Source organism: Alligator sinensis, unplaced genomic scaffold, assembly GCF_000455745.1.
Source record: "Alligator sinensis unplaced genomic scaffold, ASM45574v1 scaffold1278_1, whole genome shotgun sequence".
NCBI classification, from domain to species: Eukaryota; Metazoa; Chordata; order Crocodylia; family Alligatoridae; genus Alligator; species Alligator sinensis.
Genome location: NW_005843297.1, coordinates 40,146 through 57,499, shown reverse-complemented (window position 1 = coordinate 57,499; position 17,354 = coordinate 40,146). Strand labels below are relative to the sequence as shown.

General features: G+C 45.2%; 2 protein-coding genes across 2 annotated transcripts in view; both read left to right on the top strand.

The window, feature by feature from the left end:
* LOC112548575 (protocadherin gamma-A2-like) overlaps positions 1–6,314 on the top strand; it is a 14,267-nt gene extending 7,953 nt beyond the window's left edge. The window contains exon 4 of the mRNA XM_025194753.1: positions 6,138–6,314. Within this exon, the coding sequence (XP_025050538.1) occupies positions 6,138–6,314 (177 nt within the window). The remainder of the gene's footprint in view (positions 1–6,137) is intronic.
* Positions 6,315–12,410: 6,096 nt separating this feature from the next.
* The window catches only part of LOC102386809 (protocadherin gamma-A5-like), a 5,946-nt gene continuing 1,002 nt past the window's right edge, over positions 12,411–17,354 (top strand). Inside the window, exons 1-2 of the mRNA XM_025194752.1 lie at positions 12,411–12,507; positions 15,609–17,350. Coding sequence (XP_025050537.1) covers positions 12,411–12,507; positions 15,609–17,350 — 1,839 coding nt within the window. The remainder of the gene's footprint in view (positions 12,508–15,608; positions 17,351–17,354) is intronic.

Here is a 17,354-nt window from a genome sequence, read left to right as displayed (position 1 = left end):
CCGCCCCTGCCGCCCCCCGGCCTCGGCCGCCGGCGGGACAGGGCAAGGAGCCTGCCCCGGTGGATAAGGATTCAAAGGTGTGTGAGGCGGACCAGGCTGCGCTGCAGGTGAGCCGACGTTTTTGTATTCTGTTGCCCTTGTTTACATTCTGGTGTTTCTGTCTTTCGGATCATTGTTAGTGTCTGAATTTATATTTGATAAACGGAATGCCTTTTAATTGGTATTGAGGAGTAGCCATAGATATTATGACAATTCTTGCATAGGGAAAGGGCTTTTTTGTGTGTGATTCGAAAGAATGTTGAAGTCACGCGTTCCTTTGCGTCCATGGCTTTACTATAGGGCAGAGGTCAGCGACCCCCTGCACGCATGCCGAGCATGGCATACGAAGCCATCTTGCTTGGCACAGCACCACCAGTCCGGGCTCTAAGCAGCTGCTGCCAGCCATGGAGCCCATGCTGCTCCCAGCAGGCAGCTGGGAGGCTTCAAGCGCTGTTGCAAGGCGACCGGGCTCCGTGGGCTGGCTGCAGCTGGGAGGCTACAAAGAGCTGCGCGGGGGTCCGGCATGCTGACCCTCCAGCACCTTCCAAGGTAGGCAGTGTGGCTTTTTCAGCACTCTGGCCCCAAAAATGTTGCCTACCCCTGCTATAGGGGATCTGATCATCAAGGTCTACCTTTGTGGTTATTGATAACTGCATGTCTGCAGTTTTGATCCTGCTGTGGCTTAACACATACATATGACACAAGTTTTGTTTTCAAAACTTTGGGGTGCAGTTTCCACAAAGCCCCTGCACCTATATCTATGAAACTTGGCAGGCTTCATGCACTCAGAAGGTGCTACCATTCTTGCAAGTGTCATCAAAATCAGGATAGAAATGACCAAGTTATAGGCTGTTTTGTCCTTCCCCATCATAGCCTATGGGCAAAACATGGGAACAGCAGCGAAACAGTGAAACAGCGAAACATTTCGGCTTGCCTCGTTTTGTTTCGAGGCTGTTTCGACTGTATCTGTTCCATTTTGATTTTGCTGTTTTGACCTTGAAACAGGTCAAAACAGGGTCAAAATCAAACTGGTGGGGAAATTTACTTATCTCTGATGCTAGATTATTTGCTTTTCCTGAGTCATACATTGAATTTTCTTATGTTCTTAGAATTGTTAACTTACAAAGAGAATTTACTGTCAGTGGTGGGCAAAATGTAGAAGGACCATTAGGCTGTGGATGTTATGTCTCTTGCTACTACTATCCCTTCCACTTTTTAATATGGGCTACTAAGAATCAGAAGTACAGAGCAGTGACAGGCACCACCAGTAGAACCAGCCCTTTTCAAAATTTGCTGGGTAAATACTGTTCTAACCTGTGCATAAAAAATTCTAGTAACAAGAGATTCTACAACCTGTCTCTCTAAAGTCTGCCAGTGCTTCCTGACCCTCATTGCTGGAAAGGCCTTAATAGGCCTTAAGGATGATTATCTGATGATTAACTACTCTCTTCAGGTTTGGGGGATTTTGTGTGTATAAAACCCCAATTGTCTTTATGTTTCAGTTTTTGTATTCTCCACTCATGTTAGATCTTCTCACTTGGTTTGCAAATGTATTTGTGTTGATATAATTTTGCATTCCCCAGTTTCTCTTTAAAACTAATTACAGAGTGAAAGAAGGATTAGTAGGGTCTAGTACTAAGTGCTATAACATCCTAAGCTCAGGGAAAGATGAGAAGTGTGGCAGAAAGCCACCTTTGCTTCTCCCCTGCCAAAAAACTCTGCTCTATGACAATTTTGATTAGAATGGGCCCAGCAGAGGATACATACTTTTACCCTATCTCTTTGGGTAACCTGAGCTGGATACATTCCTGAGGGAGGGGGGAAACCTGCTGCCTCTGCCTACGTGACTGGCATCGTATACCTGGGTGAGGGACTTCCTTCCTGGTGGGCTAGGGTCTGCCCAGCAACTAATGATGTATTTCTAATTGGTTGGCTGACAGCCAACAGGTGCTGGCCTCCATTGCACCAGGTAAATGAGGTCACAAGGGCTATATAAGTTAAGGACTGCCCAGGAGGAGGTGGGCAGCAGCCATGAGGGATACTCAGGAACAAAGAACAGCTGTACCATCTGAAACTTGCGCTCTCTCCAAACGTATGATCAAGGAACTGCTTGCCTCCAGAGGGATTCTCCAACTGCCTCTGGATGCTACTTGTGAGTAAGCTAACTGAGATCCAACTAGATATATAGCTTGCAGTAACTCAGATGCAAGATCAAAGGCTACCCCAGCCACAGGAGTTTGCTCTATGGGATTTCTCTGATATTGCTCTACCCTGTACCCTATTCTAACCCTACCCTCTGTAACCAATAAATTTCTCCTTTGTGACTGGTGTAGGAGACTTACTGAGGGGTGGGTTTAATTATGCCTAGGAGGCCCCTTGGGTCTGCGGACTAAGGGAGACTATCCTTTTTGGCCCCCGACTTGGGGAAGTGCCCCAAGTTCTTGTATTGGGTTGAGTACCAATTGGACTATTAGGCCTGTGTTTCCCGGAAGACACAGGACCCAGACAGTCCCTTCTCGGGGTGGTGGCAGCACACGTTACCCCCCGACTCTGTGGTGGGGCTCAAAAGGGTGTCTGCCAGGGCTTAGGCACCCCTGGAGAGACAGGTGGAGTCTGGAAGGTGGACAAGCCTTGCAAGGTGGGAGGCTCAACGCAGGAGCTCCCCCTACTGGCCCGCCACAAGAAGTATCTTCAGCATCAGCAAAGATATGACACATGTGAGGCCTTACCCAGAGTGTCCCTCAGGAAGGTGGGGTGATAAGCATGACATTGAATGGAACAACAAGAAAGCAGGGCATTGACCAGAGTCTCAAGAACAAGACCCTCTGAGCAGCTTTGGGGCTCATGGCTGACCAGACTGAAAAAGGGATTATCTGAATCCCTTTAGAGACAGAGGGAGATCTTAGCCTCATGGAGGGGGCAGAGAACTCCTGTTTGGTTGACCTTTGCCTATATACATGCCTTTATTGAAGTGGGACTTTCTGTATTGCTGCTTGGAACCTCAGGATACTCTGATCTACAACCGAAGGCTAAGTTTCTCCCTATTTAGGAGAAGAACTGAAAGGAAACTCTTTGAGACAACAGCATGGAAATCTTCTGAGCATGAGGAATTGAAAAGGTGGGATCTCAGGGATGGAAGGAGTCAGGGCTCCATCCTTCCCATTCTGGAAGTCATGTCTAGGCTGGCTTCAGGGGGCACTTGGAGAAACAAGGGAAGGCTGCAGAAGTCCTCTGGGGGAGTCTGTGACATAGCAATCTGTAAAGAAAAAATCCTTTATTTACCTGGGAAGAGCAATCTATTAAAGAAATCTATTCCAAAAAACCTGTTATTTACATGACAATTATTTTGGCAGGGTGGTTAAGGCTCTTGTTACTTGAGGGTGCTATGCTGAAGACTGTCCTCAGTGAACCTGGCTTTGAATTGGTACTTGATCATGCAGGCTTGAGGTGATGTGAGCCACCTCACTCCCTTGCCTGCTGTTACCTATATGAAGTGCTGTGTCCCAGCCATGTTAGCCAAAGGGATCCTTGGTTCCAGCAAAACTTTGACTTTGGCACAGGCCAGCCACCTTGTACCTGGTGGTGTCCGTGTCCGCCGTGTCGTGCCTCTTCCCTACCTTCCTCATTGTGCTGCTGGGCCTGTGGCTGCACTGCTGGCAGAAGGTGCAGCTGCTGGGCTTGGCTGGTGGCACCCTGGCTGGGGTGCCCGTCTTGCACTTTGCGGGCATCAGCAGCATCCGTGCTTTCCTGCACTCCTACTCCCAGGAGGTGTCTCTCACAGCAGGCTCCAGGAAGAGTCAGTGGAGCTTCGGCCCTGCCAGCTCTGCTGGCACCCTGACTCAGCTGCCAGCTGGCTAGAGGAAGGAGCCTCTCCTGGTGGATAAGGATTCACAAGTGTTTGAGGCAGACCAGGACATGCTGCAGGTGAGCCAAGGTTTTTGTACTCTATGTTCATTATCTGAAAGTGATATTACTTTTATTTCTTTAACGAATAACTCAGTAGATAAACATTAGGTTTGTGCTTTTTTTTGGTTAATGGATGATGCATTTATATTCAATATGTTTTACTCAAATTCATCATAACCAAATGAGGTCTGGTATTCAGTTTAGCATTAAGTTTGTTCTTAGTTATTCCCCAGAGTGTGTTGCTTTGATATTTTTCTGTGGATTAGAATGCACATTTCATAATTCTTTGGATATAGGTATTTCCTTAATATGGATTCTTTCTCTAATCTGTGATGTCAGATAATTTGCTTTTCCTGACTCATACATTTAATTTTTTTTTTATGTTCATAGAATTATTTTGTAAAAAGAAATTAGTGTCGGTGGTGGGCAAAATTCTACAACCTGGTTCTGTAATCTCTTCTAGTGTTTCTTGACCCTTAAAGCTGGAAAGGCCTTCATAACTCTCAGGATGATGACTTGATTTTCTTTAGTTTATCCAGTAATCCCTAAAACACATACAACTTAAATTAACCTTATGTGGGGCTTACTTTGATGACAGAGAAGTGAATTTGCAATGCTATTTTGTATTTCTGGAAAGAATATTTCTTCTACATTTCAGCCATCCTTGATAATTTTACAGTAATTAGTTACATGTACTAATGTAATTTAGTGTATTATAATTGGCATTACAATTTGGGGTTACAGTTTGGTATTACCATTTGTTTTTACAAGTGCAAATTCAAGTATTAAGTCTTTCCATTGTAGGTTGTTGAAGATATGTTTTGATGCAGTCAGCCTCTTATATAGTTTGTATTTTTTTCTCTTTATCTTTGCATCAGATGGAAGATAGATCTTTCAGGACCACATGAGCAGTGATATGATGTTTGGAGCCAGGTTTCACAGATAAAGTGTAGTTTTATAAACCCAAGTCACCCACCTAGTTGGGGGCGGGGGAGGGAGGTGGATGGGCCAATTTGTACTTCCTTTTAGGCACTTTACATAGTACTTAGCTGGTTCTTTGGATTTCTGTGTTTTTTGTGGGTCATATCATGTTTAAACTGAAAACTGTGGCACACACTAGAAGTTTCTGTACCATTTCACTGAAAAGAGTGCGTACCAAAACACACACAAATTTGTGAAGAAATTCTAGAATTATGGCACTGCATGTGAAGAGAGAGAAAACTTTCTCCTTGCTTCTCTATACCACATTTGACCACTTTGTTACATGTACTTGTGCTCATTTATTGTACTTTGCAAAATCTTTCATTGCACATGTGCCTTCAAGCAGTGGGCATTACAGCAGGTGTTGCATAGTCTGAGGCACTGTACCACAGTGACAGGTGATTGAATCAGTGGTATAGCCCCACTTCTTCATTAGTTCCTTGGAGAAGCCAACACCAATACACAGGCAGTTGAGACATCACCACCTTTGCCATGGTCCATCAGCCCCAGTGGCAAGGACTTAGTGGCTGGAATGTACCTTTCCAGTATGGTTTGTATTTGTTTGGTTGTGGTTTTTGAGCTTCTTCCATTGAAAAACATCTGGTGAGCAATTTGGTTATCAGAGACATTTTAACATTCATCTATCTTTTGTGGGTTGTCCCTTCATTTACGTATTCTTGCACATGCCTTTTTACTATTATGTGTCACATTAGTTGAGTCAATCAGGGTCTGCCAGGATTTCCTGCATTCTTCTGTGATGGCTAACATGAGTTCCTCACCTGTAGTGATGGTGATTGCAGAAAAAGGGTCTAGTTCATAATGCCACTTGTAGTCCTGGTAAAGGCCAGTGGTTTGCAGAGTGAGGCCTGGAATATAATTCAGGTGGCAGCCCTACAGGATGTCCTTCCTTGCATATTTCTGTGCAGTTCCAGTGCACACTTCATGCTGGAGGTCAGGGAGAGTTAGGATGAGGACAAGTACACAGAGCTGGTGCTGCAGAAGCTGCTGGATCAGGAAAACCAGTGTATCCTCCATTTGGTCCTTATGGCCATGGACAGGGATGCCAGGGATGCCTTATGGCCTGTCAGAGCACGGTTGGCTTGGGTGTGAGTCAGTGTCACCAACACAAAAGCAAGGTGCCCATCTTCACCCAGGGTGCCTACAAGGTGTGCATACAGGAGGGAGCCCCCATGGGCTCCTAGATTCTCCAGGTGAACACCTCGGACATTGGCAAGGGCATCAATGCACACATCGCCTATGGGTTCAGCAACACACTGGAAACCAGGGTCCAGAAATTCAGCCTGGAGGCAGAAACAGGGAAGATCATGGTGGGAAAGCCCTTGGACTTTGAGGATACAGCAGCCTACACCGTAGCAGTGTATCCTTAGGCAAAGAACAGTGGTGGCCTGGTGACTCAGTGCAAAGTGGATATTGAGGTTGTGGACAAGAATGACAATGCACTTGAGGTGCCTCTCACCTCCATTTCCACCCCCATCCATGAGGACTCTCCACTCAGGACCATGATTGCACTGATCCATGTCAATTAATCCAGATGGTGGGGAAAATGGAGAGGTGGCCTGCCACAGTCTGGATAACCTGCCCCTTAAACTTGTCTCGTCATCCAAGAACTACTACTTGGTATTGGTGCCAGCTCTCATCTCCTTCCTGCTCCTCCTGACTGTCTCCTTGAGAGGGGGGGAAGGGAGCAGGGGGAGCTTGTTTCAGGGGTTCCCCAGCCAGTGCTGGAGGATGTGGGTGAATTGGAGGCCCCCATCTCAGGGGCACTCCAATAGACCTGTCCCACCTACCAGTAGGTGCTGAAAAAACCCTAAACCAAACTCTCCTGAAAACAGAAAGAGAAGCTTATAAGAGATGGAAGCTGGCAGTTACCCCCAAGGAAAAGTACACAGGAATGGCCCATAACTGTAGGGAGCAGATTAGAAAAGCAAAGACGGAAACAGAATTCAAACTGGCAACAGAAATCAAGGACAGTAAGAAGTCCTTTAGATACATGGGAAGCAGGAGAAAAATAAGGAAAACATAAGACCTCTGCTGAATGCAATGGGACAGCAGATAACTGATGCTCAGGAGAAAACCAAACTCCTAAATGAATACTTTGCATCAGTATTCCACCAGGCTAAGGGTGTTAGCTTGCCTAACAGGATGCAGGATGGATAACAAGGGGGTGATCACCCACCTATAATCAATGAAGATCTTGTGAGGGAATGTCTAGAGGGGCTGGATATCTACAAGTCAGCAGGACTGGATGAATGGCACCTGAGAGTGCTGAACGAACTGGCTGACATCATCATGCAACCAAGGGCAAAGCTATTTGAGAACTTGTGGCACTCAGGAGAGGTCCCAGAAGACTGGAAGAAGGCCAATGATAGGAAGGAAAGAGGACCCAGGAAACTACAGGCCAATCAGTCTGACCTGGAAAAATTTATCAAACAATTCATCAGTGATCAGCTAAGAGACGGCAATATCCTAGAAGATAGTCAATATGGCTTTGTTGCAGGCAGGTCATGTCTGACCAATCTAATCTTCTTTTATGTCCTCATGAAAAAATTGAGAAATTGCAGCCTCAACAACTTAACGTTCCAGTGGTTAGGATACTGGCTCCAAGGTTGGACCCAGAGAGTGTTAATAGATGGAACTGAGTTGGCATGGCAAGAAGTGACCAGTAGTATCCCTCAGGGTTCAGTACTGACACCAATGCTTTTCAACATATTCATCAATGATTTGGATATGGGTGTGAAAAGAGTAGTGGCAAAGTTTATGGTTGACATCAAGTTATTGGGGAGTGAAGTCACACTGGAGGACAGACTGAGGAGACAGGCTGACCTGGACAGGATTATAAGGTGCGCATATCAAAACCTGATGATGTTTAACACTGAGAAATGTAAAGTGCTCCATCTGGGGAGAAATAATCTGTAACGTACTTACAGGCTCAGTGGTGCTACACGAGCTAGCACCACAACTGAAAGAGACCTGAGGATCATGATCGACCACAGAATGTATGAGTTACCAATGGGATGCTATAGCCAGCAGAATGAACAACACACTGGCACGCATCAACCAATACATCTCAAGCAAGACTAAGGATATCATCCTCCCATTCTACTCAGCACTGGTGAGGTTGCAGCTGGAGTACTGCATCCAGTTCTGGGCACCACACTTCAAACATAATGTGAAGAAGTTTGAAAGAGTCCAAAGGAGGGCCACCCAAATGATTAGGGGTCTGGAGAACAGGCCATATGAGGAGAGGCTGAGGGACATGGGACTGTTCAGCCTGGAGAAGAGAAGACTTAGGGGGGGACTTGGTGGCAGCCTATAGGTATATAACCGGCAAACATCGGGGCTGATAGAGCATCTGCAAGGTACCCAGGGAAGACAAGGAATAATGGACATAAACTGCTAGAAGATCACTTCAGATTGAATATAAGGACAAAGTTATTTACAGTTCGAGTGTCCAGAGTCTGGAACAGACAGAGGTGGTACAGTCACCTACCCTGGAGATCTTCAAAAGATTATTGGACACACGCCTTGCTGGGGTCATATGACCCCAGCAGTTTTTCTTGCCTAGAGCAGGGGGCTGGACCTGATGATCTCATAAGGTCCCATCCAGTCCCTAACCTCTATGGATCGCTCCACTCCCTTTCCATCCTCCCATTCCAAGAACAGCAACAGGCTGGGAGGCAAAGCAGACAGAAGTTACAAAAGATGCTATCTTATGAAACATCTTCATCTGACCCCTCATACAATGTGGGTTCAGATTTTCACCCCAATTGCCATTTTTTAAGCTGTCTGCAGCAATGTACTTCAGTACTGTACTGTACTACCAAGTAGAACTTCAGGGCAGCCACATCTCCTGACTGTCACCCTTGTCATGGCTATAGAATGCTTTCTGTGGCCAGACCAAGCAAACATTGTCACTTCTGTCTGTGCCCTTTGAGATTAAGTACTCTGCTGGCAATCACAATGGAAATAACTGGCAGAACCCAGGTTATTTCTCAAACATGCAAGTCCCTATCCTTTGTGTTTCCTGCAAGTCCTTTCTTTTGTTCCAAGCAGAGCAACTTTCCTCTCCTTTCAAAACTTGATCCTGGAATATTTGCCGCATCCAGAAAATTTTATTTACCCCCTAAAGATAAAGATGTGGAAAGATCTCTTTAATGTATATGTTTCCTTTGCTCCTTCTTGGTGCTCTTATTTGGTCAAACAGTACGTTATTTAAAGTTCTTGGAGATTGTGGATATGTGTTACAAGCACAAATGTAAAAGAAAACTCCTATTCTTTGCCCCTTTCATGTGACTTTCTAGCTTGATTGTTGGTGCAATGTAACATCAATGTTTTTAGAATAAATATTTGATTCATTTAGTACTCACCAGTGGCAGAACCATGATGTAGTTATGCAGTTTATCCCTTGTAAATTATGATAAAACCTTGACCAACACAGGTGTAAATTCTGGATCCATAACAATATTTACACAGAAATTAATTAACAAAAATGTGGCAGATTTAAAAATATTGCAGATCCATTTTTCTCTCTTTCATTGAGATGTTAGAGCTGCCATGACTTCAGGAATCATAGGCCTCAACATTCTTAATTCAAACCTCTAACGATTCTGTGTACAAATGTTACTTTTTTTAAAGCTCTTTCTGATTTTTCCAAACTTAGGAACAAGTGCAGGATCCCAATGGGAATGCAAGACTCTCCTTTCAGTACCTATTGATTTTTACAGTCCTCTAACATCTGGAGGTGTCAACCTCTAGAGTTGTCCTTACAGCATTAACTACTGAGGCCAAGTTAAATAGTGTAAGCTAGAGAAAAGAGTATATTTCACACTGGGAAGGAGAAAGCACATATTTCATCACAAGAGATTTCATGAAGTCATATTTTGAAGTTGCTCAGAAGTTTGCAATGTTAGAAGTGTCCAGAAAGAAATGAAATAGTGAGCAAAGTGTAAATGAGGTGATTAAAAATGTATCCTAAAGTAACCCTTACATTAATAATGTAATCTCTGTAAGTTATCAAATGAATATCATTGTGGCATACCTGGTACAGATTTGTACCTATGTGCTGTGCTGAGTTGGTGTACAAATATATATCAATATACAAATATTCTTTTTCACAGTACAAATATAGTGATGGCATATACTCTCCACTTCAATTAAAATGTTCATGGGGGCCTCTTATTTTCAAGTCAAGTCAGTCCGAGACCACAAGAACTGTTGGGGCACCTTTGATGTAGTAATAACTTTCTTCATTTTTCCTGGTCTTTTGCAGTCCTTGTACAATCAGTCAGTTTTAATCCCAGCCAGTCTTTGACGTTGGTGCTTCAGCTTCTTCTAGGTTTTCCTTTTCTTCTTCATCCATCCACAGAACCTTACAGGATGATGTTGGTAAGGGTTCTGGGCCTTCTTCTTACATGTCCAAACCGCTTCATATTTCTTATGATTTCAAATAACGGTTCATATTTACAGACTTCTTCTCCAATTTGATCTTTCATAGATTCATTTGTTCTGTGTGCAGTGTAGGGTATGCATAGAAATCTTCTAAACTACCACATTTCAGCAGTTACAATTTGTCTTCCCAGTACCCTAGTGAATGTTTCAGTCTTGCAGCTATAAAGTCATGTTAAAATGACAACAGCACATAGTAGGTGAAATTTCATTTTCATTGTGATGTTGCTACTAGTCCAGATTTTCATCAGCTTTGCTAGTTATCCAATGGTGGCAGTTATTCTTGTTTTTACTTCCTTTTTGGATGTAGCATCTTCTGTGATAGTTGCATCATGGTGGTTAAAGTGTGTTACTTTTTCTAGCTTCTCATTACCCATTTTTACTGATTCATCATAATTCCTACTGGCCGATATTATCATTATTTTGCTCTTCTCCACACTAATTTCTATTCCATATCTCTTTGCAGCCTTGTGTAGCCTTTCTGTTATTTCCTTAAGCTCTTCTGCAGTTCTAACTATTAGATCAATGTCATCAGCAAAACGAAGGATGTTAATTTCTTGCCTTCCAACTGACACTGTTTGAGAGAAGTTATCTAAGGCATATGTCATGATTTGTTCCAGATATAAATTAAATAAGCATGGTGAGAGAAGACAGCTTTGGCATACTCCTACAGATATTGCAAACCACTCCGCAATGTTGTTGTCAAGCAATATTCCACTATGTGGAAAGCATGCTGGTCAAGTTTGCAGACAATACTAAGTTATGGGGGAAAGCAGTCATGCTAGGGGATAGGATACAGATCCAAGTAGACCTGAACAAGCTGGAAAGATGGACAGAGTAGAACCAGATGCAGTTAAACAAAGATAAATGCAGAGTGCTGTCACAGGCCAGTTGGGCACTGTGAGTATATCAATTTTATCACAGGCCAACTGGGCTGTTTGATTCAGTTTCAGATCAAGGAGGCAAAGTTGGGAGTGAAATAAAGGCAAATTTCTTATAACTTACACACACACAACAGTTAACAGAAAGATAAATGCAATAAGCAGACAATGCAGTATTAAAGAGCTACTAGTAAATAATAACAGCAGATAATAACAACAGATAGATAGATCAATTCTGTTGCAAGCCAACTGGGCACTGCAAGGGTATTAGCCACTGGGCTGTTCAACACAACAGATAGACAGACATGGGTTGGCAACTTATTGATAGTCCCTCAATGCCAGGTACGCGTCAAGTGATTCCAGTGAAGTCAGGCGTCCCCGATCGACGCTGTCAGAGGGTTAACAGGGAAGATGCCTTGATCAGGATCTGATCCTCACTCACACCAGGAGTCTGGGGTCCGGGCGTGGAACAGAAATGACCGTTCTGTTCCCTCCTTCCTTTTGGTTACCTGATGCATGTGCTTTTTATACCTAGTCTTATGCTAATGTGTTGGCTTCAGAGCCACTCACAATGTTGCCCTATAGCTTTTACCCTATGGGATTGAAAGGTATTAACAATTATCATAAAAGGTTACTACCCAGACTTGGGTTTATCCATTAAGCAAATTATGATGCAGCACCTTTAGGTTTGAAATTGACATTGCTCCGCCTAAGCTCCAACCTCTTTTAGGTTTCATTTGAATATGCTTTCTTGGGACTTGCTTTCCTGGAATGTGTTGGGTGTGCCAGGCAGTTAGGTCCAGTTTTATCATCAAGGCTGAACCCTGAGCAAGAAAACATTGGTTCTCCTAATCTTACAGCTACAGCTTTGCCTATGGGGCCCAGTCAGTTCCATGAACAGTTAATTTAATCATTTTGGTTAAACTCATGACAGACAAGTTACATTGGCAGTTTACAAACTTACAAGCCTTATATTAACTAATATTACCTGCTTAGGCAAAATACCAAATGCCTCCAAGAAGCACATATGTATTGCTTATTAATCCCTCTGGTTCTGGCTGTTACAAAGTGCTTCATCTGGGGCAAAGTAACCAGCTACATGAATATAGGTTAGGAGGAGATGTCCTGGCCACCACAATGGCTGAAAGAAACCTCAAGGTTATGGCTCACCAGAGAGTGAACATGAGCCACCAGTGTGATGCTGTAGTCAACAGAGCTATTAGCATACTGAGATGTACTAGCCAATCTGTCACAAGCAGGGCTAAGGAAGTGATACTTGCTGTCTACTTGGTGCTGATGAGACCTGAGCTAGGTATTGTGTCCAGTTCTGGGTGCTGCACTTCAAAAGAAAGATGTGGAAAATCTTGAAAGGGTCCAGAGAAGGGCCACAAGAATGATTAAGAGCGTGGAAGACAAAGCTTATGAGGAAAGACTAAGGGATCTGAGACTGTTCAGCCTGGAGAAGAAAAGACTGAGGCAGGACTTTGTGGCCATCTTAAGTGGTGAATATAAGGAGCAGGGACAAAAACTGCTTACTAGGGAAGACAAGAAGCAATGACTATAAACTGTTAGAGGATGGTTTCAGGCTGGATGTAAGGAAGAAGTTCTTTATGGTAAGGGTGACCCCAACCTGGAATAGACTTCCAAGGGAGACGGTGGAGTCCCCAACTTTGGAAGTCTTCAAAAGGAGAATAGACAGACACCGTTCTGGAAGCATTTGATCTCAGCAGTATTCCTGCCCGGGAGGGGAGGGAGGGGGGGCCGAGGAGGGCGGTGGACTTGATGATCTTTAAAGATCCCTTCCAAGCCCTTAATTTCTATGGTTCTATGATTTGTATTGTTCTAGAGTTCTTCTATACAGTAAGACACATCAATCTGGGACTGATGTTATGCTTATTCATTGGCAGACAATGTGCTTTTCACTGCACCTTGTCAAAAGCTTTTTTTAAAGTCTAAGAAATTATGTTGGAGTTTTTTTGGTGGTCAGGGTACTTTTCACACACAATTTGTAGGTTGAAGATCTTTTTGGTGGTACTCCTTCCGAGTCCCAAGCCAGGTTGTTCATCTGCTAATACAGTCTCTATTTGTGGCTTGAGCCTATTTAGTATTATTCTAAGAAGCACCTTACCTGGATGACTAATGAGCCCAGTGGTACAGTAGTTAGTACACTGGTGTAGATTCCCCTTCTTTGGGACAGGGATAATTACTGATTTTGTCCACTCATTGGCGAGGTTTTCCTTTTCTATAACATACTGCAGATTTTGTACAGTATTTTAATTGTCTTGTTTCTGGTTTTTAATAGTTCTACAGGTATATTGTCCAGGTCAGTGGCTTTTCCATTTTTCATGCTTCTGCTAGCTTTGTCTACTCTTCTCTTGTGATGTCTAAGCTGTTATCATCTTCTTTTATACTTCTAGGTTGTCCTTTCTCTAGTTCCATTACTACTTCTAGATCTCTTTTGATATTGTGATTATGCAGTTCTTTTCCATATTCCACCCATCTTTTGTGTATTGCTGTATTACTGTTTTCAGTAAGCAAGCCACCATTTTTGCCTTCTATTGCAATTGTTCTTGCTTGATACATCTTGCTTATCTTTTTCAGTTTCTCAAAAACTACCTTGCTCTTGCTGTGCTCAAAGCCTCTTTGAATCTGTTCACACCTAAGATGCAGTTTCCTTTCACTTTTCGAATTCTATTTCTCACTTTTTTTGTTTTCATCTTTGTATTGGAGACTCTCATAGTCTGACTGAAATCAGTGAAGCTTTCAGTTATCTGCATGCATCACACATTTCCTCCTATTTTACTGTATGCTATAAAAGTGATGGTAAATGGAAAATATACAGAATACACACTATTTCAAACATCCATTTGTCAGTGCCTAATACTAGATAACACCAATATATCTTCCTTTGTTACTATCTTATCCATTGACCTGGTAAGGAATATTATGAATTAGTGACAGATTTCACCAAGTCAGACACATTGAAATGTAGACAGAATGTTACTTCGTGCTACAGACTTACTAAACCGGAGTAGAGCTGATAAAAGAGGATGTTACAACATCTTTAAAAGATCTTCCCAGAGCCACCCATCCTAGCCTTCAAACAAGCACCACCAGAAGCAAATTTCCTCAAGCCCAGAACACACCAAAAGGATCCAGACCGTGCCATGACAAGAAATGCAAAACATGCCAACACATCTCCACCACCCCGACTATTACTACACCCCACAACAGAGCTATCAGCATTCCTGGATCTTACAGCTGCACCTCCAGAAATGTAATATATCTCATCCAATGCACCAAATGCCCTGATGGAAAATACGTAGGAGAGAGCAAACAACAACTGCGCACCAGAATGAACACACACCAGAAATCTATCAAAGACAGAAATACCCAATTACCGGTGGGGGCACATTTCTCACAGGAGGGCCGCTCTCTCTCCAATCTCTCAGTCCTGATCCTCAAGGGAAACTTACACAACACTTCCCAGAGACGAGCCTATGAGCTCCATTTCATCAACCTCCTGGATACTAGAGATCATGGACTAAACATAGACATTGGATTTTTGATACATTATAATCTGCCTGGCAACTGACTCCCCAGCCCAGCCCCTGGCTTCTTTACTTTTCATTCCATCCAGGAAGAGCACACACAAACTGCTGAAACTTCCTTAGCCTGACGAAGGGTTTTTGAACCCGAAAGCTTGCTTAATAACTATTCTCCAACTATTTGGGTTGGTCTAATAAAAGATATCAAATTCACCCAAGGAACCTTGTCTGCCGATGTTACAACATAGCATTTAAAAAGCAGGCTCAGATGGACTCCTGGATGCAAACACATAACAACACCTGCACCAGTTATATAAGAGTCTTGATTGTATGTTACATATACGAACCATTAGATGCCTGTACTTCAGAGATACACAGAATTCACAGAAGTTTAGGGCTGGAAGGGACCTGGCGAGATCACTGGATCCAGCCCCGCTGCTCTGGACTGCTCATTAACCTTCATAAAAATAGAAGAGTTACTTAAACAAAACAAGGGGTTACGTATTACCCCAGCAGTGTACTTCACTCCTCTGGCATACATATAAAACGCATACATGCCAGGAAAAGCTGAAGGAGACGTACTTACAATTAGAAAAATCAATGACCAACATGGGTCTAAAATTTCATCCCGGAGCTGCTGCAGTTATTGGTTAAGACTCTGAGCGCCGCTGTTCACCAATCGGGGAGAGAAATGCGCCGAGAGATCCAGCCAGCCCAGCGCCGCCGCCGCACAGCTCAGCACAGATAGCTCAGACTGTCACTCGTTCAGAGCTGACTGTAGGTGCAGGCTATTCGCGAAAATCGGCTGGAAAACTAGCACCTGATATTGTCAGAAACAATCGGACAAGATCATCTCCAAGCAGCAGCGCTCGGCGGCGGAGAGGCAGTGGATCCTCCGTCGCCTTGGCCAGTCCCGGAGCACAAGGGCTGCGGCGCTGCGCAGGTCGAGCCGTGCTGTGCTGCGTGGTGCTGGCCGTGTGCGGGGCCGCTGCGGCCGGGCAGATTCGCTACTTGATCCCCGAGGAAATGCAGAAAGGCTCTTTCGTGGGCAACATCGCGCAGGACCTGGGGCTGGAGGCCAAGGCGCTATCGGAGCGCGGCGTGCGCGTGATTTCCAGAGGTAGGACACAGTATTTCGCATTGAATGTAAAGAGCGGCCATTTAATCACGGCGGAGCGGCTAGACAGGGAGCAGCTGTGCGGCCGGGCAGAGAAGTGTCTGCTGAACTGCGAGGTTATAGTGGAGCATGACATGAAGCTGTATGGAGTGGAAGTCGAAATCAGAGACATAAACGACAACGCTCCCAGCTTTCAGGAAGAGGAGGTGGAGTTTCAAGTTAGTGAGACAACAGCACCGAGATCCCGGTTTCCCCTTCATGAGGCTCACGATCCAGATTTGGGGATTAATTCTCTTCAGACCTACCAGCTCAACAATGATAAACATTTCTCTTTAGCTGTACAGGCTGGATCTGACGGAGATAAATACGCAGAACTGGTGCTGGAAGGCGCTCTGGACCGGGAAGAACAGGCGACTCACGACCTCGTCCTCACCGCCACTGACGGCGGAGATCCGGTCCGCTCCGGCACCGCACATATCAGAATTATCGTTCTCGATGCAAACGACAACGCGCCGGTTTTTAGTCAGCCTGTCTACAGAGTGGATGTTTCCGAAAATGTTCCGAGGGATTCCACGATACTGACAGTTCAAGCCACGGATCTGGACGAAGGCGTTAACAAAGAATTAAAATACTCCTTCAGAAAAATAACAGAGAAAGCGTCCAAAGTCTTCCACCTGGACTCCAGGACGGGGGATGTCATGGTCGTGAAGGTCCTGGACTTCGAGGAGGCCTCCTTGTACGAAATGGAGGTGCAAGCGCACGACGGCGGAGGCCTCTTCGACAGGTCGAAGGTCGTGATCTCTGTCAGCGACGTGAACGACAACGTCCCCGAGATCAGGATCACCTCCCTGCTCAGCTCTGTCCCCGAGGACTCCCCGCCGGGAACCGTAATCGCCCTCTTGATCGTGCAGGACCAGGACGCCGGAGAGAACGGCGCCGTCACATGCACCATCCCGGACCACGTCCCTTTCCGGCTGCAGAAATCCTTGGATACATATTACACTTTAGTGACGGCCAGAGACCTGGACCGGGAGCAGGTGGCGGATTACAACGTGACGGTCACGGCCCGGGACCGCGGGGCGCCGCCGCTGTGGTCCGCCACGACGATCGCGGTGCAGGTGTCGGACGTGAACGACAACGCGCCGGCCTTCAGCCAGGCGGCCTACAGCGTGTGGGTGAGCGAGAACAACGCCCGCGGCGCCTCGGTGTTCTGCGCGCGGGCGGCCGACGCGGACTGGGGCGACAACGCCCGGGTGACGTACTGGCTGGCGGAGGGCGAGCTGCAGGGCGCGCCGCTGTCGTCGTGGCTGTCGGTGCAGGCGGAGAGCGGCGCGGTGCATGCGCTGCGCGCCCTGGACTACGAGCAGGTGCGCGAGATCCGCTTCGCCGTGGAGGCGCGGGACGGCCGCGCGGTCC